Genomic DNA, 27,816 nt, shown 5'->3' with positions numbered 1-27,816 from the left:
CCCAGAGTACTGGTCGTTGCAGTGCTGTGGCTTCGCCGCTAAGGGGAGCCATGGTACGTTCGATGGCACCGAAGGAGTTCCTCCAATCAGGTATCACAGACACCAATATGTTTCACAGCTGGGCCTCCGGGGGGAGCTAAGGGTGCTATTCATTAGGCCACTCCCCACCATAGTGGGTAAACTGGGGGTCAGGCAGGAAGTTAGAACAGAACGCTGACGGGATTGAACGGAGCAACACCCTGTGGCAGGGGGTGTTGTGAAGGGAGAGACTGTAGGGTCTCTGCCAGGGGTGGGATCCTGGCAGAGGCTTGGCATTGAAAGAACGTAACGGGTCCGCGCAGGCTCCTGGAAGCGGCGGGACTCAAGAAAGGACTAGAAGCGAGATAGATTGTGCTGAGTGAGAAACGAGATCAAGCAGAAGGAGAATACCAGCAGGGGTTTTGTTGAAAGAGGCAGCACCCTGCTGAGGCGCAATACCGGTGGCCGGAACGCCGAGGGAGTGGATTAGAATACAGCTTCAAGCCATACTCCAAACAGCGGCAGGACAGTCGGTCTCAGGCGGGCTGTCTACCACATATCACCTATGAAGTCTTGGGGGGCAATTGCGGGAGAGGGGCGACTCTAGGGTCCCGGAAGAACTCCAGGCCTACCTGACAAACGGGTGCCATTCCAACCTGAATACAGGGAAGGGGTGGATTACAGAGGAACATCAAATCGAGTTGTGAGGGAACTTAAGAAACAGACACAACCGTTGTGGGGTTACTTTCCGTGAGCACAGCAGGGAAGGACTACAACACATAGCGCTAGAAGGAAGGCACAGATTTCCACCTGAGAGGAGAACTCTGGAGGTGCCATTGGACCGGCCGGACTTGCGTAGCCTGGTGAACCGTGTTCTGGACTGAGGACTCAGAGATCTCCAGTAAAGAGGTAAAGAGACTGCAACCTGGTGTCCTCGTTATTTACCGCGACTTACACCCCACAACCGCACCGCTCCATCGCTACCATTACTACCACCTATTACACCGGACGTCCCCTACTGACGGACAGGGTCACGGACCGGGTCTAGCCACCGTGACAACCCCGAGACTGAGAACTAGAGGCCCGGCTCCGGGTACCCCTCGGCCCTGCGGCGGTGTGGGGGCGCGCCGCAGACTTGGCGTCACGAACAGGATCTACTTAAGCCTGAAGAATCAGGTCATGTGTGCCTAGAGACTGTGATTTGTTGTGCTTGGACTGTACTTTATTGTAAGACTGTGCTGCGCCATTAGCCGCCAAAAGTTCCCGCCAAAAGGCGCCGCCATTGCTACACCCAAGGGGAAGGAGGGCGTGTTATGGGCGGAGACTCCCAGTGTGGCGCGAGAAATGGCTACCGCCCCCTGCACTTCTGGCTGCAGAGGAATGACCTGCCCCAAAGCAGAAGAGAAACACCCCTTGATATGCAACGGCGAGAGGCTGGTGACGGAGAAGCCCGACCTCAGAGAAATGGCGGAGTTAGGTGCATGCACTGCCAGCGACTATCAGGTGGCGATGATGAACGGCGAGTGCCTGAGCGAGGAAGGAGCGGTTCAGGCCTGCCTTTCTTCACCGGAGATGGACCGGAAGCCTGCGGATCCGACAGCGAAGCTACGTCCACCAATCCCGACCTTGGAGTTAGAGGAGGAGGAACCACAGCAAGCGGAGCGGAGTCCGAGTATCCCATTGGAAGAGCCCCGGTCCGGGCTGCAGCCGACTCCAGCGTCCTCGTTAACGGACCGGAGCGACACCGATGGAACCACATTAGGCGCAGGTATGGCCGACGTCCCTGCTCCCCTTCACGAGCCCGCTTCTATGACCCACCTCCATCTCAGTAGGGAGCGACTTATCTCGGCAGGGCTAATGGTGCTATCCCCCGATGATCTGGGGAGGATGGTGCCACCGCTGTCGACCGGAGTGGGGAAGCCCGTGGATGTGAGCTTAGATGGAGTAGTTCTTCGGTGGGACACCCCCTGGTTTAGAGCAGATGGATCCCGGGAGAACGGGTCCACCCTTGCGGTGCTTACATGGGAGCAATATAGACAGTGCTTGATTCTGCAGTGGAAAGGACGGAAAGGAGCTGAGTCGATGGGCCCATCGAAAGTACAACAACCCCCCCCGGCATGGGATGACAGAGACGCGGTGAGGCGGGGCACTGTGTTGGCCTACCATGTAAAAAGGGGGTGGGGCCTCATACACGAGCCGGGACTGGATACTGATGTTTTCGTTGCGCATTGTAACGTGAGGGCTCCCTGTTGTGGCCGAAGCGGAGAACCGTTACAGAAGGGGGATCCTGTGACCTACAGCCGCCACTTGAACCCACTTGGGTGGTATGCACGGAATGTTCGGCGGTGTATGTCTGGACCTGCGGCACCTGCAGCCCCAGACCTGGTCCCGGGGGCACCCGAACTTGTCACCATCGCAACGGTACGCCTAGTAGCAGCCCCGGAATTGGCCAGTCGGGTTCATCTGCATGTTCGAACCGCGGATGCTGGCGCTGCAGTGACCGGGGTTCAAGAACCCAAGCCACCAGAAGAAGAATAAACCTCGATACCATGAAAATGTAAATAGTTACTGTTTGTTCTTTTAAGTTGCTGCTAAACCTGTCCAGGGTTAATGGATCCCTTTGTTGATCCGGGATCCCCTTTGTTTGTTTTTCTTTTTCTTGAAGTTTTTGCACCAAGTTACACAAACTGCAGAAATCATGGACTGTGCATGATTCGAACTTTCTTTTGTAAATAGTTTGCACCTTCTTAAAGGTGCTCCCTACTGGTTTTAGCCAAAGACACTTTGCGAAGATATTTGCCCTATTGGTTTGAGCCAAAGACACTTTGTGAAGATACCTTTCCTACCGGTTCTAGTTAAAGACACTTTGCGAAGATACCATACCGAAACCTTTGCGTGGGCTGGTAGGCTGAGAAGACGAGCTACCTCAGAAAGACTTGGTCCCCTCTTAAAGGGGATGTGTGAAATTGAACTTGAGAAAGATACTGTTGCAGAACAGTAATGTGATAATGAAGCTTGAAAAAGAAATGTAACTGTTTTACATGCTAAGTTATATGTGTTGAATTTGTTGAAATGTGAAATCTAAATAATGTTTTGCAGAAAGAAAAGATGCAGAGAGCCCGTAGGGGTAGAGATAGAGATCTGCATAGCTGAAAGTAAGGAAGTAATGATGAAGGTGAGGATAGAAGGTCAACCCTGCGTCCCCATAGAAAGTTACTTTGTTACTAAGGACAGAAGGCGAACCCGTAGGGGTTAGAGAGTGAGTCCTTAAAGGAGCCGAGTAGAGTGGGCTCAGAGTTCTTTAAACGAAAGGAATGTTATGTCTATACTATGTATAGTAGCGAAAGGCAGTAGGCCCTGGCTGAACGGGGCGGTCCTGTAAAAGAAAGGAGAGGCAGTAGGTCTGGTGCCATAGGGACAGGCGGTCCTGCAGGTTCAAAGTAGGAGAATGTGAAGTTACCTTACCCTGTAATGTGATTATAGGAAGGCCTTTGGTAAACTAAGAGTGTATGTTTCTTAAAGGCAATGTTAATTTATTGTTCCAGAATTTGCACTAAGTAGAATACCCGGTTGGGTAACAGGAGTTATGCATAGCCTGTAATTTATAATGTTGACCATGTTTGTAACGTTAAAAGTGTTCTCACCTCCCATAAAGGGAAGCCTGTTCAAGTATACTTATCGTTTTGCACTCAACAAAATTGTATGTCTTTTTGCTAATCTGTATTGTTGTTTTTCTTCCCAGTCCCGGAGTACTGTGTTTAACCAGGGGGGAGTGCAGCGCCCCAGAGTCCTGGTCGTTGCAGTGCTGTGGCTTCGCCGCTAAGGGGAGCCATGGTACGTTCGATGGCACCGAAGGAGTTCCTCCAATCAGGTATCACAGACACCAATATGTTTCACAGCTGGGCCTCCGGGGGGAGCTAAGGGTGCTATTCATTAGGCCACTCCCCACCATAGTGGGTAAACTGGGGGTCAGGCAGGAAGTTAGAACAGAACGCTGACGGGATTGAACGGAGCAACACCCTGTGGCAGGGGGTGTTGTGAAGGGAGAGACTGTAGGGTCTCTGCCAGGGGTGGGATCCTGGCAGAGGCTTGGCATTGAAAGAACGTAACGGGTCCGCGCAGGCTCCTGGAAGCGGCGGGACTCAAGAAAGGACTAGAAGCGAGATAGATTGTGCTGAGTGAGAAACGAGATCAAGCAGAAGGAGAATACCAGCAGGGGTTTTGTTGAAAGAGGCAGCACCCTGCTGAGGCGCAATACCGGTGGCCGGAACGCCGAGGGAGTGGATTAGAATACAGCTTCAAGCCATACTCCAAACAGCGGCAGGACAGTCGGTCTCAGGCGGGCTGTCTACCACATATCACCTATGAAGTCTTGGGGGGCAATTGCGGGAGAGGGGCGACTCTAGGGTCCCGGAAGAACTCCAGGCCTACCTGACAAACGGGTGCCATTCCAACCTGAATACAGGGAAGGGGTGGATTACAGAGGAACATCAAATCGAGTTGTGAGGGAACTTAAGAAACAGACACAACCGTTGTGGGGTTACTTTCCGTGAGCACAGCAGGGAAGGACTACAACACATAGCGCTAGAAGGAAGGCACAGATTTCCACCTGAGAGGAGAACTCTGGAGGTGCCATTGGACCGGCCGGACTTGCGTAGCCTGGTGAACCGTGTTCTGGACTGAGGACTCAGAGATCTCCAGTAAAGAGGTAAAGAGACTGCAACCTGGTGTCCTCGTTATTTACCGCGACTTACACCCCACAACCGCACCGCTCCATCGCTACCATTACTACCACCTATTACACCGGACGTCCCCTACTGACGGACAGGGTCACGGACCGGGTCTAGCCACCGTGACAACCCCGAGACTGAGAACTAGAGGCCCGGCTCCGGGTACCCCTCGGCCCTGCGGCGGTGTGGGGGCGCGCCGCACACACACAGTACGCAGACATGCACACACACAGTACGCAGACATTCACACACACACAGTACGCAGACATGCACACCCACAGTATGCAGACATGCACACACACACAGTACGCAGACATGCACACACGCAGTACGCAGACATGCACACACACAGTACGCAGACATGCACACACACAGTACGCACACATGTACACACACACAGTACGCAGACATGCACACACACAGTACGCAGACATTCACACACACACAGTACGCAGACATGCACACACACAGTATGCAGACATGCACACACATATAGTACGCAGACATGCACACACACACAGTACGCAGATATGTACATACATATATTTGAAGACAAATGGATTGTTGCTCATCAGGCTGCTCTGGCATGTGGCTATGGAGGGCACGCTGTTTGATGGCCGTCAGACATGGCCGCACACTGCACTCTGCAGCTGTGTCTGCTACTAAATGATGCGGTCGGGCCGGCACTGTGCCTTTAACTTTGCTTGTGTGTCTGCCCGCCTGCATCATTACTACAGCTGCAGAGTGCACTGTGCGCGACCTTGTTTGTTTAAGTGACAGCTGAGCTCAAGTAGTGCCAAAGCTGCTGGGGGAGCAGCCAGGGCCCCCCATTTGTTCAGGGCCCCGGCAGTTGCCCGGGTACGAAGGGTGCTGATGCCGGCCCTGGTATGACCTCCCTACAACGCCTGGGCATGCTCCTGATGAGGCGGCAGATGGTCTCCTGAGGGATGATCCTCACATCGTATTAAAACCTAACCATGCTTCATAGTGATGCCAGTGTGAATAAGGGCCGAGCAGGACCAGGTCCTGAACATGGACAAACAGCAAATGGGAAGTTATATAAATGTAATGTCCAGCTCAAAGGAAGTGAGGCCACATCCTTACTTGCCATAAATGCAGAAAGCTGAAACTAAACAGTAAAAAATTAGTTGTTTCTGTCTTAAGTTTTGCCCATTTGAACATCTGTAGAATATGCAGGAAAAAGTAAGTCTGGTCCAACAAGCCTCCAATTTATAGGATTTAAACTGAACCTGTCATGTAAAATATAGCTATTAACCTGAAGTTTAATAGCGTTCTGGCACCGTGCTGCGCCGGCACTGAGAGCCCTGCTGCCAGGAGGAAATTAACTTTAATCCCCACTGGCTTCTTTCATCTTCAAGTCGTAGAGGTGGAGCCTGCTTAGCTTCCGTCATCCCTCAGTGCATAGTGGGCGGGGGTTGTAATCTCGCCCCTGGCACTGACTGACAGCTCACTCAGCATTAGGGCTGGCTGTCATTCAGTTCCGGCAGCATGGTTACAGCAGCCGCTCTATATACACTGAGCGGTGATTGAAACCATGCTGGCGCTACCCCTATGACTGGAAGCCTAACACTGCCCAGGGGAAATTATGTGCTTTAAAGGTTAATATTGTTATTTTACATAACAGACTCACTTTAAATAAGCCCTCTCAATAAAATATTATCCTACATCTTTCTAAATATGTGCGTAGTGTTGTGTAAGAGCAGTAAAATACTTACCATTCATCGTCCCCTCTAGTTTCCAGTATCGCTCTGGCTCACAATATCAATTGGCATTTGAAACCCAACCCACCTCATTAACTAAGCATAACATTGTTTATGTTCAGAGTACCCTTCCGAACTCAATTTTGCCAGCTAGCTTTGCCACTGATTGACAACTTTAAATCAGTGAGAACAGCTGTGGGAGACAGGGTGCTCTGCGCGGCATGGCTCCGCCCATGGTGTTCTGTGCATGTTATTAGCATATGAACAGAAGAAATGTTTTCTCTAAGACTACCCAGTGGATTTTTTAACCCTTGTTCATTTTGGTCCCCTAGGATTCATTTTATTTTGTTTTTTTCATTGTTACATTTCATGAGCCATAAAAGGATCGATCAATAAAAAGTGAGGTAACGCTTTGAAAAGTCACAAAATTTTGGTTCAATAAGGAGTTGCAGAAAAGCTTTGTGTCTTTTGCCGTTTTCACCAAGGTTGAAGCAGCTCTGCCTAAATGGGCAGAGTTGGGAAGGAGCCGTGGCAGGATGGGGTGTGACCATGCCCTTCCTTCCAATGCATTATAAATGCCAGTGTTATGTTCAAGCCATGTCTGATGAGGCACATGGAGACATACGCCACTCAGAAGAAGTGATGACTAAATTAAGTGATGTGTGCCTCTTAATGAATTCATTGCATTGCGAGGCATTAAGTAAGACCAAAACAGAAATTCTGGCATTATTTTTTCACATTTTTAGGCATCATTTACTGTGCAGGGCAAATAATCATATAGTGTTATAATATGCATAATTCTAGAGACATACCAATGCGTTGCCAAGGAAGGGACGTGACAGGAGAAGAAATATATCTTCTTGTCAGCTGACTAAGCACAAAGGATATTATCCTATAGCCTCAGTCCTTCATGCTCAGCCGAGGTGAAGACTTATCTCTTCTCCTGTCACAGCCCTTCTCCAGCATCTCCAGTATGTGTGCTTACGATACAGCTCCTCTGTCATTCAGACACAGCTCTTGGAAGCAATGTTTCAACAAACTGCATCTCATCCTGACATGTGACTAGGATGGGTTGCCATTTGAATCACATGATGGGGCCATTTTATTACATTCTAGGAAAACCCAATTAAGAGCTTTTGTGGGGTTCATTCTTTGATCTTTTTCATGGGCAAGGGAGACCAAAATAACACAAGTAATTTTAATGTTATGGCCTATTAGTGTATGTTTATGTTGCTCAATAGAAGGTATTTTAAAAAATACCTGCAGGAACCCAATGTATAATTAGGGCCGGTTTTAGACAAATTGTGACCTGGGGCAACATTCATGTGACCCAGATCCTGAAATACTCCACCAACAACACTGTCACAGTCCATTCAGTACATTGCACAAATATTATCATGTAAAAAAATAAGACACATGATTGGTATGACCACATCTGTGACAACCAGAGCTAAATAACAAGCACCTTATTTGACCTGCATGACGATCACCATAAAAAAAGAACAAAAACAATGGCAGAAGTGTTGTCTTTTTCTTTTACGTGCCTCACAAGCAACAGGATAAAAAGAGATAAAAAAGTCAAATGTATATCAAAACATTACCAGTCAAAAGGCAAGTTCATCCCACAAAAAAAAAAATCTTAAATAAGTAGCACTGCGAAAATAAACCAAAAATTGAGTTTGTATAATTATCTATAGACAATAAAAATGTAATACATACATCACGCTGCTGGTGTAGGTAATTTAGAATTATTATCTATAGACAATAAAAAATTAATTCTTTTGTCACTAATACATCCTGCCCCCCTCACCTCTTAGAAACGTGCTCATTTGTACAGACAACCTCAGTATTCCTGATAAATTCACCCTGTTGAATGCTTATTTACACATAGCACAGATCAACAGTCTTCTGGAGACAAAGCTTCCAAAGAGAAGTGGGTAGAACACTGCCAACTCCTCCTGCAAGACGCACTCAAAACAGCCAATCAGGTGCTTGTACAATTGCAACATATGCCAAGAAGCAGCAAGTAAACAGCTCTCTGATTGGCTGAATCTTTCCAGGCTAATTCTGTAGTGTGAGGCTGATTTTAATTATGCCTTTACATAATATATTGTGAACACGGTCTGCTTGGGGACTTTGACCTATCACCTGCTTTGCTTGTCTCCCAAATGCCAGTCCTGTTCCACACAAAATGTGAGGTATCCAGACAGGAAAAGGAGACAGTTGAGCTGTGTCCGGTGTCTCCTCTCTCCTCCTGCGTGAGCACAACACTTCATTAGCAGTACTGGAGCAATTGGCCGATTGGGGAAATGTGGGCGGCTGCACTCAATTTAGACAGCACATAGGTTTGTATCCCTTATAATGCATAGCAGCGGTTGTGTAGAGTAGCCTGGCAGGACTTGGCTGGATCAAGCATAGTGCTTCTCCCTGGTTCAGTAAATCTGCTGTGATATTATCAATGGATACTGCCAAAACAGTGTATCCTAACACTGTTTTGACTTTCGTAAAGAGTTGAGTTGTGAGTCTGTTGAGAGTAAAATCACAATTGACAGGCAGCTGCCACCCACTCACTTCAGGAACAGGCAGTAGAAGCAGTTGACTCACTTTGTAGATAGGGCCCCTGGGTAAACGCCAAGTTTGCCTTCCTCCAACATTGTCCCAGTGTACAGTAACCAGAAGCAACACATGTACAATTAAAGAGTTGTTCGCAAGTTCTTAAGTTGCTTTACTTAATTAAACAGCATGAACATAAACAAGTTTGCAATTGACTTGCTTTTTCTATCTGCTGTCATTTTTCTGCAATGAAAGATGCTATTTTTTTATAGTGTACAACTCCTTTACATGAAACCCTGCTTCTAGTGCCTGGCCCAGTCAGCTTTCTCCAGTTAAGTGCATTCTGGGGTTTTTCTTTGTAAAAAAAAAAAAAAAAAATGCAACTCCCTTGCCTAGATTTCCGCGACCTTAGTCAGATCATGTTCTGGGAATCGTGTCCACTCCCTCTCATCTCTTTAATCAGATTGCAGGAGCAAAATGGTTTTCTAAACTGGATCTCAAAATATCCCTGTCTCAAGGGGGCGGGGGCGATGGAGATGATGGTATAGGTCTGGACAGTGTATGTGGTTTGAGGCTCTGGAAATGGACAAACCTAGTATCAATCAAGTTAACCCCTGCCCCAGTGTCCAGAAAGACAGAAACAACCACCTTATTTTTGCCCAGGTGGATTTCAGCAGGCAGAACAAACTGTGTCCTACCCATGGAGGAGATATGCATACCCGGGCTGCTAACCTCCCCATAACCCGGGCTCTTTAGTTTTCCAGCAGCTGTTTACAGTGAGATAGGGAAGGACATGCACCCACAAAATGGCCCTTTCTTTTACAGTAGGAACATACTCCCCCTTTATGCCAGACTACAGTCTGATTTCCAGAACGAGTTGCCCCACCCAACTGCATAGGTTCCTCAGATGACTCAGACCAGGTTTCCCTTGCTCATTGTTGGGGTATCTCTTTATCTCTCTGGCGAAGATGGCGATACACCCGGATAGCCAAAGACATGGCCACGTCAAGGGAAACTGGAGTTTCATAAAGGGCTAAGGCATCCTTCACCCTTACTGACAGTCCTTGACAGAACTGTCTACGGAGCACAGGTTCATTACACTTAGTGTCAGTAGACACCACCAAAACTGGGAGCAATACTCCGCCGGCCGGTCTCCCTGCCAAAGCGGATGTAGTTTGGACTCGGGAGACACGGTCGAGCCCTGTCAGAGCAGTGATAGGATCCATAATGGATAAAAAAACAGTTTCGGTCAGAGCTAATGTCATGACTCTGTTGTTGGGTGTCCCGGGACCAGTGTCTCCTTCCCAGATCCTAACACTAAGGGTGCTCTAACTCGCCCTCTTCCTCAGATTACTTCTGATGGTGAAGATGTCTGAGCCACATACCTTGCCTAAGCTCCTGAACCTGCCCTCAGTCTGTAGCCTTCCCCACCCAGGGAAGAGGGGAGTAGTAGTGTACCGTAATACACCTACCAGACTAACAAGGTGATACAAACAGGGACAACGAAATATACCAAACATACAAAACACTCACACAGACAACAGAGGAATGCATTGGGGAGTAGAGGATTGGTTTAAACCAAAGTAGGATAATAATGTGTGCAAAAACTGTAAAGCGCTGCGAAATATGTTAGCGCTATATAAAAATAAAGATTATTATTATTAGATTAAAGAAGGAGAATAAAGGGAATTATCTCACACTCAAAACCAAGCAAGAGTCACAGATAAATCCACCAAACACTTTCTACAATAACAACCACCAAGAACCTCCAGCCATGCAGCAAAAGCTACTCTGACAATGAGTGCTAGCCAGGGCCCAGATTATATAAGAGAAGGGAGTGTCTAACAGTGCACAGCTGCCTGAGAGCCTTAAGGCTATGTGCACACGTTGCGGATTTTGCTGCGGATCCGCAGTGGATTTGACGCTGCGGATCCGCAGCAGTTTTCCATGTGTTGCACAGTACCATATAAACGTATGGAAAACAAAATCCGCAGTGCACATGCTGCGGGGAAAAAACACGCGGAAACGCACCGGTGTTTTTTCCGCAGCATTTCAATTCTTTGTGCGGATTCCACAGCGGTTTACACCTGTTCCTCAATAGAATCTGCAAGTGTAAAACCGCAGGTGGAATCCGCATAAAAACTGCACAAAAACCACGGTAAATCTGCCGCAAAACCTCAGGTAATCTGCAGTGCGGTTTACCTGCGGATTTTGCAAACACAGTGCGGAAAAATCCGCACACCAATAGTCAACGTGTGCACATAGCCTAACACAGGAAAGCTTCCAGGAACTCTCAACTGAGCAGATTAACCCCTGCACTACTAGAAGAAACTTGCACTGTTTAATATGAAGGTGAAGTGCTTCTAATCAGTGCAGGAGTAGGAGAAATCATACGCTGCGGTCTTCTGGCTCCTCTCTGTCGAGGTAAACCCGTGACATTGCCACTATCTCATAAAGGAATGCATGCAGAATGTATACAAAATGTATAGTAAACAATCTGAATTTACGTTTAATCTTGTGTCTTAGGTGCAACGGTACTATTGATAACTAATAGTTAGTTAATAAACAGTGACTGATAGCAGTATTGATTGTCTGAGAATAATGTTTTCATTTTCATGAGATCTGCACCATGTTCTTTTCTCACATTACCTAAATTCAGATCATATAGGTCAATGTTCAGAGTTAAATTGTGCAAATGTCTCTATAAGTATTTTATCAAGTAGAAATCTTATCACTTAGGCTTTGTTTATATCTTCTTTATTGAAGGTACATATTGGTATATGTACACAACATATATTTTGTTTTACAATGGGAGTCAAATGTTGGCATATGCTACTGTACAGTATACAATGGCATATGCTGGAGTCTTGTGACAGAGGTATATGTCAGGGAATATTCATGGGAAACATTTTTGGGAAGCAAGTAAAAAATGAAATAAAAATATATTACAAGTCTGACTGTCAGATTGAAGGGGGGCACTGAGTAACGGGATAATCTTGCCACTGGCCACCTTTGCACTATGATGTGTATTAAGGCTGTCTTGTGAAGGATTAGAGGTGTGTGGTGTACACTGCACAAAGATTAGCTATTATGTGCCAGCTCAGCATATGGTGAAGGTTGCTGTTAGCCAGTGCAGGGTGTCTTCATGGCACCATGGTGATGTGATGAGGTAGCAGCTCCTTGCCTTCCCTGCTGTAGGGTTTCCAACCATTCAAATATTGATGGACAGTCTGTAAAATAGGGCACTCTGTGATAAAAAAATATGTACAGTATGTATCCACCCCTTCACGACATGCGTCATACATGTACTGCACACGTCGTGTCCCTCCCTTGATGTGGGCTCTGGCACTGAGCCCACATCTTTCCCAGCACGTCAGCTGTTTTTTTTATTTTGTGATATTGTGGTTGGTGAGAAGGAATGGATGTAGCAGTTTCCATCCTCAAGCAGTGTTCTCTGGCATGCAGAGAAGGTGCACTCCCGACAACGGGAGCGGAAGTACCAGAGTGACTCATCAACACCTGTGCCGAAGTAAAGTGTAGCCTATGGCCTCAGAAGGGCAGAACATTGAGGAGGAGCAATGGGAGATGGGATGCACAGGCGCACAATTTAATCTCAAGCACCCTATGTCACTGGGACATAGAAATGATGAGGGGAGGAGAAATATATGCTAATGAAGTGGCTAAGGCTGTGACAGAGACTGTCATATGTAAGAAGCAAGAAGATAAACGCAGCACTCACCGGCACTGTGGTCAAAGTGTTCTCTTTATTGCAACATGTAGAAATACATCTTCACGGCACGGGGGAGTCTGACGGGTCAGGAGCGTGCAGGACGGGACAACAGCCGTTTCGTGCTGAACAATAGCGCTTCTACGGGTCCATGTCCGAGAGATGCGAAATCTGCTTCAGGAAAATGGCCGCCACGATCTCCATCTGCGCACGTGCGGCATCCCGCGGCCATTTTCCTGAAGCCCCAGGCAGCAGAGCGCTCGATCTGCGCACGCGCGGCCACAGGAAGATGGCCGCCCCCACCGATCACCAGGGGAATAGCGCAGATCGCGCTCTTTTCCCTCCCCTGTGCAGTGGATTCTGGACTTGGGCATGCGCACACCACTACGCCACCAACGGAAAACTAAGCAAGATCTGGGGGAAGACACCACGCCCATCTGACCAGACCAGCCTGATTGACAGGCGAAAACTGCTACTTTGGTTACGTATTTCGGCAGCATAGGTGAGGAATCGGGGTCCACAAAATACACTATTGTAATGCACAGCTCAGGCCCTATTTAACAGTATTTTTATCTCATACGGAAAAAACGGGGTGACAGGTTCCCTTTCAGCTGAACCGAGTGTCCCCTAATTTATGTTCCAAGATCCGGAAACATGGAGACAGAGGAGGCCTGCGGCCGAAACATGAGTGTTCTGCACCACACACATAGCACACATGAACTGGGGCATGTTACTTGTAAGGAGCCAGGGTGACGTGAGGCAGCCCCTCGACCATGACTACCGCTCTGCGCACCTTACAAGTGCAGAGACAGCGTTTTCTTCGTGCCAGCAACTTCCCCAAAGCCTGGAAGTGCTCATTAACATAAAGTCATAAAAGATTATTTTTCTGCAACAACGCATGAGATGTGAGACAGACAGGTATCATTTTTTCATTCTGCCTATAACCTGTATGACCATATTAATGGTTTACCTAACTGAAATGTGGTGACAGATTCCCTTTAACTGGAGCAGGAGCAAGCATGGTCAACTACAATATTCAAGATCCTAAATATGGAGCTGGAGCACACATGGGCGACGACACTATTCAAACACCTCAATATATGATCAGTCGGGGACTCACAGCTGGGACCCCCACCTCTGAGCTCCTTTGTTTTTATCAGCCCCACTTGGCTGCATGCTCAAATACCATATTCAAATGCCCATGGTTGTTAAAGACCAATCTAGTGATGATGGGAATTCCATGGATTGGAACCCCAGTGATCATACAGTTATACCCTATTCAAGGACAGGTGAAAAGAGTTCTTACGAGGACATTTTCCACTTCCCAATGAAGGCTTGAAATCTGCGGATCAACTAAACTATTGATGAGAACGCTAATGGGCTAATTATTTGATTTAATAAACCTATATTTCATGTGCTTTATATTCCCATGAGAACTGTGTTCTGCATTGAAATCCAAAAAGCTGTGCATGGTGCTGATGTGACGCCGCTCTACCACTATTGCCCACCAATATCCCTTGTGCAGCTAACGTGAGATGATCGATGTCATGCTATAACCACAGGTCCCCTTGATTTGGATCCGGAGAGTATAGAGAACGGAATAACTGTGTATTTCACATATCCAGAGGCTACAGAGAGCGCCCACAGTTCCAGGATAGGTAGAACCTGTTTGAAACATTACTGTGTGCATCCATGACCATCAAGGTGTGCTTAGTGGGTGAATATTATCTATGGCGACCACATTTTTAAACAAAGTGGACTCTAGAATACAACGTTGTGGATATCTTTTAAAACATGCAATTACAACTATGTTTCATCTTTACATTAAGAAACAATTTAGCTCCAATTAGCGTATTTCAGGGACACTAATAACAGACTTTTTAGCCACAATATTAATGGAAAAGTTTTCCTTTTTATCTATTTTTTAATGCTATGCAAAAATCCTATTAAAATAAAATGCTAAATATTATAATTATTTAGCAGTCAGTTCAAAATTTTAAAACTCATGAACGATAGAACTAGTGTCTGTTTACAGCCTGGTGCAAAAGGATGAGTTTATCTACTAGATGAAATCAGTACAATAGGAGGTGAGGAATTATAGTGACAGCTTTACTGTTTGTTTAATAGGTCTAGATTAGGAAGGCCTATACAGACAGAGGCAATAGAGAGAGCAGAAAATTAATGTATGACTTCAGAAAAGTATGTCACCACAATTGACAGAAAAAATCTCAAAAATGCTAAAAAGATTATTACCAGCTGACCCGAAGGCAACTGAAGGGTTCTTGGCGCGGAGAAAGTCATTCCTGCCCATGTGCCACAGTCAAAATTCAAGGAAGAAAGTTATGCTCCATCCGGTTTCCAAATAAAATAGCAAGCATTACCCAATATTTTAAAATTGTGACATTCTCAGGTATATCCAAAAAAATATGTAATTATTTTTCCTACAACAGTTCAGACCATACCCATGAAAGTGGATTCAATCTTTTAGAATATACTTGAAAATGTCACGATTTTAAAATATTGGAATAAAGATTACTATTTTATTTGGAAAACGGTTGGAGTGTCACATTCTTTCTAGAAAAAAATGTGCTGCATATTATCTGTAGTTTAAAAGCTGTCTAGCCCCAATCCAGACATGGCACTGGTCTTTGGCCACTGCGTGGAAGAAGGAGGGCCACCTCTTACTTGCTGGCATCCACGGGCCTTTTTTGATTTGCTGGCCTTGGGTGACATTGTGTATGCATCACGTTGCACCAATGCTGTCATTCCAGGCCAGCTAATCGAAAGAGGAGCCATGGACTTTGGCAGGTAAGAAGCTGTACTCCTCAGCCCTGTGGCGCAGAATTCACACAAACTCTTGCAGATAAAATGGAGCATCCACGGGAACAATTCAAATGATGCATCCATAATATTATATTAGTATGAATAGTAGGGCTCCTCGGCTTATGATTTGTGTGCTGTAACATTTTAAAATGTAATATCAATTTTCTATCCAGCACGCTCTCTGGAGTTCTTGTACACATAAAAAGATGAGTGTGATGGAGGCTTTAAGTTTGCTAGATAATCTGGTGGATGAATCTGATCCTGATGTGGATTTCCCAAACTCCTTCCATGCGTACCAAACAGCAGAGGGTATCCGCAAGGCTCACCCAGACAAAGGTACAAACATGCTGTAAAATATACCTGTTGACAAATACTGTGTACAAAAATATAGAATGAAACTTGCATCAACAAATTATTCATACACATCCTGTAATGGATGCAAACTTTTTGTGCAGCAGCTGTCCAACTGTGTTAAGGTTGGGTTCACACGTTGCTTTTTTTACTGCTAAAACCTAATCTCTTGGCAGTAAAAAAAAGCTGTTGGTTTTTCTGGCTTTTTTGCTGCTTTTCTTGCTGCGTTATTCAGGGTCCCAAAGTTGAGCTTTACTTCCACCATACAAGCATGAACAAGAAAGTTGTTAGACTGGGCTGTGGGCCAAGCTTCACGGCACATCACCACCCAGCATTGCACAGGCTTGCTGCTCTCTGTTAATTGCGCAGGCTTGCTGCTCTCTGTTAATTAAAGCAATGCAGGAGCTGTGCTGGGCGGTGAAATGTGGTGAAACTCCGCCTACAGCCCAGTCACTCAGGGAGACTAGGTCCCGCCTCGATGATGCCGAGTCAGGTTCTAATTCCAGAAGTTGACATGATATCACTGGACATCAGAGGCAGCTGCAGCCGGGTGTCATGTGATGGGGATGAGCAATAATGCCGCTCATTTTTTATCGATCTGCCCACTACACATTGTAGTGGACAATCTCTTTAAAACCAGATAACCCCTTTTACTAATTTGATCCGACAAACCTTTTTGACAGTAATGATATTGTGTATGTAATATGTGCAATTTTGTAACAATTTTGAACAATTCCAATGCATCTAAAGTGAAAACAGACAATGTTTGCAGTGCCAGTGCATAGCAATGTTTTCCTGTTTGAGTTTAATACTAGAATCATGTAATATTTTCTGTTATCTACTGTACTATAGCAAGAAGAGGTGACAGTCAGAGTAGAGTAATGCATGACCCAAGAATCAGACTACATATATACCCGATGTGTTAATGCTAAACAAAAAATAAAATAAAAAATATATATTTTACTTTCCCTTTGAGAAATGTTTTTTTCTAAACAAAAGGGTATACAGTATTGTGCCAAAAATTTAGGCAGGTATGCAAAAAATGCTGCAAAGAACACTTTAAAAAATAGAAGTGCTAAAGGGGTATTCCAAATTTGGCACAAAAGTCTGCAACCATTCTTCGTGACTAAAGACTTGTGAATTCACACAGCACACACAGAGCATGCTGTCAAGATTCTTCGGTGCCAGCAATGTGCATACTCCTGGCCACATTCCAACTAGAAGTCTGCGGCCTCACTCAGTACAAGTGAATTGAGCGACGTCTGAATTGCCTAGTCTGAATGTGGTCGGAAGTATGCATATCACATACTTGGGGTCACATGACCGCCTGCACTCACCGCTGGCATTGGAGAATTCTGGCAGCACGCGGCATGCACTTTATGTGACTTCAAACTTTTGAAACCTCACAGAGTGACTGAAAACTTTTGTGCCAAACCTGGACAACCCCATTAATAGTTTGCACTTGTTAACTAATAAAAATAAAGGGATTGAACACATGAGAAATCTAAATCAAATCAATATTTAGTGTGACTTTTTCTTTCAAAACATTGTGAAAACATAAATTTTTCTAGGGACATCTCCACACAATTTTTGAGGAACTCAACAGGGAGGTTGCCTCAAACATCTTGCAGAACTAACCACAGATCTGTGAATGTTGTCTTTTACAAATTCTTTAGCCTTGTGTAATCCTAGACAAACTTGATTTTGTGATAAAGGCTCTATGGGGGCCATATCATCACTCCATATAATTTTCTTTAAACGGAAGATAGTTCTTAAATGACATTGGCTGTATGTTTGGGATTGTTGTGTTGCTGCACAATAAATTTGGAACCAATTAGATTGCTCCCTGATTATATTGAATATTTGATAATAATGTCTGGATTTTCAGAATTTGCTCCATTTGCTGAAATGCAGCCCCAAACATTCAATAAACCTCCACCATGCTTCACTGTTGCCTGTACTTATAAGGGTAAGTCTCCACAATCAGGATTGCATCAGGATTTGGTCAGGATTTTCCATCAGTTTTTGTAAGCCAAAACCAGGAGTGGGTGATAAATGCAGAAGTGGTGCATATGTTTCTATTATACTTTTCCTCTAATTGTTCCACTCCTGGTTTTGGCTTACAAATACTGATGTAAAATCCTGACCAAATCCTGATGCAATCCTGAACGTGGAAACATACCCTTAGTGTGCTACGCTACAACCCTTTGGCAAACAAACTACCTACAACCAAATATTCCCAATTTTATTTTGACTCATCAATTTTTCTGCACCTTCCATGTTTTTGTGAATTGTTGAGTAGCTTTGCCTTGTTTTAATGACAAATATATAGCTTTTTGGCCTCAATGTTTCTGCATCCATGGTCCTCAACATTGTCGATTTCTTGGTGCTTTTTTAGACATGCACAGCATATATTAAAACCCAGTCAAATATTTTATTGGGAGACAATAAAAATAATAATGCGGTTATACTACCCTGTATGCCAGGGTGTTGTGATTCGGTTCGTGGGCTCCCCCGGTGGTCTCTTGTGGTACTGGTGTCCTGCAAGCTTTGCCTTCTCAGTTCACCTGTTCCTATCAGGATGTGGGAGTATCCTATTTAACCTTGCTCCTCAGTCATTCTAATGCTGGCCATCAATGTATCCAGAGTGATTCTGTTGCATGTTCCTGCTCCCAGTTTTCTGCTCAGCTAAGTTGGACACTTTAGTCCTTAAGTCTATTTTTGTATGTTTTGTCCAGTTTGCACTTATGTGAATCTCTGCAGCTGGAAGCTCTTGTTGGGCTGAAATTACCACTCCAGTGGCATGAGTTGTCACATGAGTTAAGGTAATTTCAGGATGGTGTTTTGAAGGGTTTTGCAGCTGACCGCGAAGTCCTCTGTTGTATCTTTCTGCTATTTAGTTAGCGGGCCTCTCTGTGCTAAATCTGCTTTCATACTACGTGTGTCTTTTCATCTGCTCTCACCGTTATTATATGTGGGGGGCTGCTATCTCCTGTGGGGACATTCTCTGGAGGCAAGCCAGGACTTTGTTTTCTTCTACCAGGGGTAGTTAGTTCTCCGGCTAGCGCGCGGCATCTAGAGACAACGCAGGAATGCCCCCTGGCTACTTCTAGTGTGGTGTGTAGGTTTAGCATCGCGGTCAGCTCTAGTTTCCATCACCCGAGAGCTTGTCCGTTTATTCTATGCTTCTGATGTTTCCTTGCCATTGGAAACCATAACAGTATGGCCAGCCCAAATGTTTAATCTATAGGCTGAAGCAGGAGAGAAAAGGAACTGTGTGAAACCTTTTTTTTTTTTCCTCTGAAGTTGCACTCCAGCTCTAATTGCAGTCTCCTGTTTTCCTCTCCTCTTAACCCCTGAATGGCTCAGACTTTATCTGTTGAAATATGGATCCCCAGAGTCTGGCTACCAATTTGTATAATCTTGCCTCTAAAGTTCAGAATATACAAGATTTTTTGTTACATGCTCCTCGGTCTGAACCTAAAATTCCTATACCGGAGTTTTTTTCTGGAGATCGATCTTGTTTTCTAAATTTTAAATACAATTGTAAATTGTTTCTTTCGCTGAGATCTCATTCTGCTGGAGATCCTGCCCAGCAAGTAAAAATTGTTATTTCTTTACTGCGGGGTGACCCCCAAAATTGGGCATTTTCATTGGCACCAGGGGATCCTGCGTTGCTCAATGTGGATGCGTTTTTTCTGGCTTTGGGGTTGCTTTATGAGGAACCAAATTTGGAGATTCAGGCTGAGAAAGCCCTAATAGCCCTCTCTCAGGGGCAAGATGAAGCCGAAATATATTGCCAAAAATTTCGAAAATGGTCTGTGCTTACTCAGTGGAATGAGTGCGCTCTGGCGGCAATTTTCAGAGAAGGTCTCTCTGATGCTGTAAAAGACGTCATGGTGGGGTTTCCTGCGCCTACTGGTCTGAATGAGTCCATGACAATGGCAATTCAGATTGATCGGCGTTTACGGGAACGCAAACCTGTGCACCAGTTGGCGGTGTCTTCTGAAGAGGCACCACAGAGTATGCAATGTGATAGCTTTCTGTCCAGAAGCGAACGACAGATTTATAGGCGCAAAAATCATTTGTGCTTCTATTGTGGAAATTCTACTCATGTTATATCAGCATGCTCTAAACGAACAAAGAAAGTTGATAAATCCTCTGCTATTGGCACTTTGCAGTCCAAGTTTATTTTGTCTGTAACTCTAATTTGTTCGTTATCTTCTATTGTTGCGGATGCGTATGTGGATTCTGGCGCCGCATTGAGTCTTATGGATTGGTCCTTTGCCAGGCGCTGTGGGTTTGATCTAGAGCCTCTGGAAGTTCCTATACCTTTAAAGGGTATTGATTCTACACCATTGGCTAGTAATAAACCACAATACTGGACACAAGTGACTATGCGTATGACTCCAGACCATCAAGAGGTGATTCGCTTCCTTGTACTGTATAATCTACATGATGTGTTGGTGCTGGGATTGCCATGGTTGCAAATTCATAACCCAGTCCTTGACTGGAAAACAATGTCTGTACTAAGCTGGGGATGTCAGGGAAATCATGGGGACACATCTTTGGTCTCCATTGCTTCATCTATTCCCTCTGAAATTCCTGAGTTTTTGTCTGATTATCGTGAGGTTTTTGAGGAATCTACTCTTAATTCTCTTCCTCCTCACAGAGATTGCGATTGCGCCATAGATTTGATCCCTGGCAGTAAATTTCCTAAGGGTCGTCTATTCAATCTGTCTGTACCTGAACATGCTGCCATGCGAGAGTATATTAGGGAGTCCTTGGAAAAGGGACATATTCGTCCTTCTTCGTCTCCTCTTGGAGCGGGGTTCTTTTTCGTAGCTAAAAGCGATGGTTCTTTGAGACCTTGTATTGATTATAGACTCTTGAATAAGATCACAGTCAAGTATCAGTATCCTTTGCCATTGCTGACAGATTTATTTGCTCGCATTGAGGGGGCGAAGTGGTTCTCTAAGATTGATCTTCGCGGTGCGTATAATTTGGTGCGAATTAAGCAGGGGGATGAGTGGAAAACCGCATTTAATACGCCCGAGGGCCATTTTGAGTATTTGGTGATGCCTTTTGGTCTGTCAAATGCCCCTTCGGTCTTTCAGTCTTTTATGCACAATATTTTCCGTGAATATCTGGATAAATTTATGATTGTGTATTTGGACGATATCTTGATTTTTTCGGATGACTGGGAATCTCATGTTCAACAAGTTAGGAGGGTTTTTCAGGTTTTGCGGACCAATTCTCTGTTTGTTAAAGGTTCAAAGTGTGTTTTTGGGGTTCAGAAGATTTCTTTTTTGGGGTACATTTTTTCCCCCTCTTCTATTGAGATGGATCCTGTGAAGGTTCGGGCTATTTGTGACTGGACGCAACCGACTTCTCTTAAGGGCCTTCAGAAATTTTTGGGCTTTGCTAACTTTTATCGTCGATTCATAACTGGTTTTTCTAGCGTTGTCAGGCCTTTGACTGATTTGACTAAAAAGGGTGCTGATGTTGCAGATTGGTCTCCGGCTGCTGTGGAGGCCTTTCGGGAGCTTAAGCGCCGTTTTTCTTCTGCTCCGGTGTTGTGCCAGCCTGATGTTTCTCTTCCTTTTCAGGTGGAAGTTTATGCTTCCGAGATCGGAGCGGGGGCGGTTTTGTCGCAGAAAAGTTCAGATTGTTCAGTGATGAGACCTTGTGCGTTCTTTTCTCGAAAATTTTCGCCCGCCGAGCGAAATTATGACGTCGGTAATCGGGAGCTTTTGGCGATGAAGTGGGCATTCGAGGAGTGGCGTCATTGGCTTGAGGGTGCTAAACATCAGGTGGTGGTCTTGACTGATGACAAAAATTTGATTTATCTTGAGTCGGCCAGATGTCTGAATCCTAGACAGGCGCGCTGGTCGTTGTTTTTCTCCCGGTTTAATTTTGTGGTTTCGTATCTGCCAGGTACTAAGAATGTGAAGGCGGATGCCCTTTCTAGGAGTTTTGAACCTGATTCCCCTGGTGATTCTAAACCTACGGGTATACTTAAGGATGGGGTGATATTGTCTGCTGTCTTCCCAGACCTGCGACGTGCTTTACAAGAGTTTCAGGCGGATCGGCCTGATCGTTGTCCGCCTGGTAGATTGTTTGTGCCGGATGAGTGGACCAATAGAGTCATCTCGGAGGTTCATTCTTCTGCGTTGGCAGGTCATCCGGGAATTTTTGGTACCAGAGATTTGGTGGCTAGGTCCTTCTGGTGGCCTTCCCTGTCTCGGGACGTGCGTACTTTTGTGCAGTCTTGCGATGTTTGTGCTCGGGCCAAGCCTTGTTGTTCTCGGGCTAGTGGGTTGTTGTTGCCCTTGCCTGTTCCTAAGAGGCCTTGGACACACATCTCTATGGATTTTATTTCTGATCTCCCGGTTTCTCAGAAGATGTCCGTCATTTGGGTGGTGTGTGACCGCTTTTCTAAGATGGTTCATTTGGTGCCCTTGCCCAAGCTGCCTTCCTCATCTGAGTTGGTGCCCCTGTTTTTTCAGAATGTGGTTCGGCTGCATGGTATTCCGGAGAATATCGTTTCCGACAGGGGATCCCAGTTTGTGTCCAGATTTTGGCAGGCGTTTTGTGCCAGGATGGGCATTGATTTGTCTTTTTCGTCTGCATTTCATCCCCAGACAAATGGCCAGACGGAACGTACTAATCAGACCTTGGAGACTTATTTGAGGTGTTTCGTGTCTGCTGATCAGGATGACTGGGTCTCCTTTTTGCCGTTGGCTGAGTTTGCCCTTAATAATCGGGCCAGTTCTGCCACTTTGGTCTCCCCTTTCTTTTGCAATTCAGGGTTCCATCCTCGTTTTTCATCTGGTCAGGTGGAGTCTTCGGATTGTCCTGGAGTGGATACCATGGTGGATAGGTTGCATCGTATTTGGGGGCAGGTGGTGGACAATTTGGAGTTGTCCCAGGAGAGGACTCAACGTTTTGCTAATCGCCATCGTCGTGTTGGTCCTCGTCTTCGTGTTGGGGACTTGGTGTGGTTGTCCTCCCGTTTTGTCCCTATGAGGGTCTCTTCTCCTAAGTTTAAGCCTCGGTTCATCGGTCCTTATAAGATTTTGGAAATTCTTAACCCTGTGTCTTTTCGTTTGGACCTCCCAGCATCCTTTGCTATCCATAATGTCTTCCATCGGTCATTATTGCGGAGGTATGAGGTACCACTTGTGCCTTCTGTTGAGCCTCCTGCTCCTGTGCTGGTTGAGGGTGAATTGGAGTACGTGGTGGAGAAAATCTTGGACTCCCGTGTTTCCAGACGGAGACTTCAATATCTGGTGAAATGGAAGGGCTACGGTCAAGAGGATAATTCTTGGGTTACAGCTTCTGATGTTCATGCTTCTGATTTGGTCCGTGCCTTTCATAGGGCTCATCCAGATCGCCCTGGTGGTTTTTGTGAGGGTTCGGTGCCCCCTCCTTAAGGGGGGGGTACTGTTGTGATTCGGTTCGTGGGCTCCCCCGGTGGTCTCTTGTGGTACTGGTGTCCTGCAAGCTTTGCCTTCTCAGTTCACCTGTTCCTATCAGGATGTGGGAGTATCCTATTTAACCTTGCTCCTCAGTCATTCTAATGCTGGCCATCAATGTATCCAGAGTGATTCTGTTGCATGTTCCTGCTCCCAGTTTTCTGCTCAGCTAAGTTGGACACTTTAGTCCTTAAGTCTATTTTTGTATGTTTTGTCCAGTTTGCACTTATGTGAATCTCTGCAGCTGGAAGCTCTTGTTGGGCTGAAATTACCACTCCAGTGGCATGAGTTGTCACATGAGTTAAGGTAATTTCAGGATGGTGTTTTGAAGGGTTTTGCAGCTGACCGCGAAGTCCTCTGTTGTATCTTTCTGCTATTTAGTTAGCGGGCCTCTCTGTGCTAAATCTGCTTTCATACTACGTGTGTCTTTTCATCTGCTCTCACCGTTATTATATGTGGGGGGCTGCTATCTCCTGTGGGGACATTCTCTGGAGGCAAGCCAGGACTTTGTTTTCTTCTACCAGGGGTAGTTAGTTCTCCGGCTGGCGCGCGGCATCTAGAGACAACGCAGGAATGCCCCCTGGCTACTTCTAGTGTGGTGTGTAGGTTTAGCATCGCGGTCAGCTCTAGTTTCCATCACCCGAGAGCTTGTCCGTTTATTCTATGCTTCTGATGTTTCCTTGCCATTGGAAACCATAACACCAGGGGTCCCCAACCTGTAGCTCGGGAGCCACATGTGGCTCGCGGTCACAGGAATTGTGTCTCGCGACTGTCTGCCAGCTTGGCGCATTAGCTCCAGGTCTAGCAAACAGGTATAAAGACCACATCTCAAAATTGTGAATATTTGAGTAGCCTAGCACAGAAGATAAGATCTGGATGCACATATACTGGGGTTTAGAGATGTTCTAGGTATGGTACGCTGGAGGATGATACTACCTGTTAGAGGAGGTTCTTGAAGCTGGATACAACAGAGTGTTGGGAGTTCTTGATGGGATAATACTGAATTGGGGCTTTGTGGGAACCCCTGGATCTCAGTCTACTGGTTTGGAGTGATTTCTGTGGAAAAGCTTTGGTTATCATTATACCCGTAATGGTGGCTTTGGTTGACACGACTTTGAGGGGGACATAAGCAGGATGTTGCTCGTGACCCCCTCTCAGAGATGAATGTGGCTCGCGACCCTCTCTCAGTGCTGAATGTGGCTCTCAAGGTCAAAAAAGTTGGGGACCGCTGCTGTATGCTGTTGTTGTGCTCAATCTAGTGATTACATGGCCCCAAACAGAGCCCTGATTTCAACATCATTGAATCTGGGTGGGATTACTTGAAGAGACAGAAGGATTTGCACAAACCTACATCAACCGAAGATCTGTGGTTGGTTTTCCAAGATGTTTAGAACTATCTCCATGCCAAATTCTTTCAAAAACTTTTGCAAGTTTATCTAGAAAAAATTATGATGTTTTGAAGACAAAGGGTGGACACAAAAATGATTAGATTGAATTTGATTTCTCTTTTGTTCATTCACTTTGAATTTTGTTAAAGTAAACTATTAATACTCATAGTTTTTAAAGCATTCTTACTTTGAAACTATTTTTTCCCACACCTGCCTAAAACTTTTGCACAGTACTGTAGCTTTTACCTCTTTACTAGTTGTTAAAATATAGTCTGTTCATGTTATCTTTTATCTGTGCCCAGAGATTTACGGTACTTATTTTCTTTCTTCAGACTGGTTCCAGTTGGTTGGTTTGTTGCACGATATTGGAAAAATTTTGGCCTTGGAGAATGAGCCTCAGGTAACCCATATAATCGGAAACATACAGTAAATAATATATACTGAATAATACAGTAGTAGGTATTTTTCATACAAAACAATACTTAGCACATCCTAACAAAATAAAGCATGTATGAACAGGCACAAACTACTATCATTGTATATCTTTTACTTTTCTTTAGTTTCTTAACTCTGGAATCTTCAGTTTGTATAAGTTAGTATTAATCCTACTGCCATTTTAATACTATTCACCATACTACATTTGAGCTAAGAATTACTGTAGGTCACAGAATAAGACTTTCACTTTTCCAATTGTGACATTCAAGCTTTTTCAATTATCCATAAAAAAGAAAAGGATCCTATCAATGTCTGTAACTCCAGCTTCTGGGCAGCATTGAGGTTCTGCATCTCACAAAATTAGAAATCTTTTACTGGGAGACAATAATAATAATAATGCAGTATAACTACCTTGGTCTACTGCAAGTTTCCACAATCAGTGGTGGTTTGGGGAGCTATATTATCTGCTGGTGTAGGTCCACTGTGTTTTGTCAAGATCAATGTCAGCGCAGCCGTCTACCAGGAAATTTTAGAGCACTTCATGCTTCCCTCTGCCTCCAAGCTTTTTGGAGTTGGAAATGTCATTCTCTGGCAGGACTTGGCACCTGTCCACACTGACAAAAGTATCAATACCTGGTTTAAAAACAGCTGTATCACTGTGCTTGATTGGCCAGCAAACTCACCTGACCTTAACCCGATAGAGAATCTATGGGATATTGTAAAGAGGAAGATGAGAGACACCAGATCCCACAATGGAAAAGAGCTGAAGGCTGCTGTTAAAGCAACCTGGGCTTCCGTAACACCTCAGCAGTGCCACAGACAGATTACCTCCATGCCTCGCCTCATTGATGCAGTAATTGATGCAAAAGAAGCCCAGACCAAGTATTGAGTGCATTTACTGAACATATATTTCAGTAGGCCAACATTTTGGATTTTAAAATATTTTTTTCAAGCTGGTGTTATAAAGTATTCTAATTTATTGAGATAATGACTTTGGGGTTTTCATTGGCTGTAAACCATAAACATCAACATTAACAGAAATAAACACTTGAAATACATCACTCTGTTTGTAATGACTCTATATATGACTTTCACTTTTTGTATTGAAGAACTGAAATAAATTAACTTTTTGATGATATTCTAATTTTGTGAGATGCACCTGTATGTCCCTTAGGTGGTATTTGGTACAGTTGAGAGTGTCACATATGTGAAGAAACAGCTGTAAGCCACAAATCAGGTGCCCACAAACCAAGCTAGCGGTGGGAAATCCCTGATCCATGCTCTGCTGCCAATTCCATGATGTATCTGGAGATCATCACACAGGCAGTTAGAGCCAGTAGCATCTCAGTCTGCTGTGGGGACAGTAGGATTTCATCATTCAGGCAGTTCTATTAATTCCTTCAGCGAACATAAAGGCATGTAATTCACATGGGGTCACCCTGAGATCACATGACCAATCTGAAGAGAAGTATATAATGAATTTTGACATATAAACAACTAAGAAAGGAAATAATATAGCATATATATATAAATCTATATATATATATATTTTTTTTTACAAAACTCTGCGTGCACTAATTTTTGAATGCTGTGCATTTTTACACATATATACACTTATACATATCTACAGTGGCAGAATGAATATAAAAGGAACCTAAAAGATGATGACAGACATTGGATTTATAATTTCAGCCATATATGTCTAATTATGAAACGTCACCGGGGACTGAGCTGCGCAGGAGACTAGTCGGCGTCTCCCTGCTCACTGCCTTAGAGTGACTGGAAGGGCCGATCTCTCCCTACATGAGCATGCAGGGAGAGACCTGTCACTCCAGAGTAGCGGACAGGGAGAAGTTGCAGGGGTCCCATATATCCAACTAGTCTCCATGGGGATCGATCCCCAGTGGCTTTTGAACTGTGTTTTTCTTTAAAATATCAGTGTTTCAGAGTTAAAGATACCAGGCTGAAATTAGGCATCCAGTGCCAGATAGATGTTGCCTATGGAATGGAATTTCTGTGCAGTTACCTTTGTACATCTCCCTCAAAACCTAATTATTCTCTTTTCAGTGGGCTGTTGTTGGTGACACCTTTCCAGTTGGTTGTAAGTTCCAAAAATCTATAGTATTCAGTGACACAACATTTGAAAACAATCCGGATACAAAGCACCCAATATACCGGTGAGTACATCTGGTTATATTATGTGCGGTTTATAGGCATGTCTATATGCCATTTTTCTGGCATCCACAAAAGTATTGGCACCATGGAGATTTGAACAAATGATCAATTTAAAAGCAATAGATAGACCAAATATGGACAATGTAGTAATTTAGAATTTAATTGGAAACAACTCAGCTCATATCTAAATATTTTCTCTATTCAGCACTGAATCCGGCATCTACGAACCTAATTGTGGTCTAGAAAATGTACTCATGTCTTGGGGTCATGACGGTAACAAAATCCTATTTTCATATCACTTTTTCTGTTTTATAAAGGTAATATTTAAAGAAACCCTCCCTGTAACTTTTTTATCCATTAAATATGTGAACATAATGTGGTGAGGGTGTATTAATATACTCACCTACAGCCACTTTC

The 27,816-nt window shown here is 44.8% G+C and overlaps 1 protein-coding gene across 1 annotated transcript in view; it reads left to right on the top strand.

Annotated features, from left to right (window-relative positions):
* The window catches only part of MIOX (myo-inositol oxygenase), a 64,592-nt gene that overhangs the window by 22,339 nt on the left and 14,437 nt on the right, over window positions 1–27,816 (top strand). The window contains exons 4-7 of the mRNA XM_077264333.1: window positions 15,746–15,908; window positions 25,122–25,189; window positions 27,292–27,401; window positions 27,605–27,672. Of these exons, the coding sequence (XP_077120448.1) occupies window positions 15,746–15,908; window positions 25,122–25,189; window positions 27,292–27,401; window positions 27,605–27,672 (409 nt within the window). The remainder of the gene's footprint in view (window positions 1–15,745; window positions 15,909–25,121; window positions 25,190–27,291; window positions 27,402–27,604; window positions 27,673–27,816) is intronic.

Source organism: Ranitomeya variabilis, chromosome 5 (assembly GCF_051348905.1).
Source record: "Ranitomeya variabilis isolate aRanVar5 chromosome 5, aRanVar5.hap1, whole genome shotgun sequence".
In the NCBI taxonomy this organism is placed as follows: Eukaryota; Metazoa; Chordata; class Amphibia; order Anura; family Dendrobatidae; genus Ranitomeya; species Ranitomeya variabilis.
This window is presented reverse-complemented; position numbering and strand designations above follow the sequence as displayed.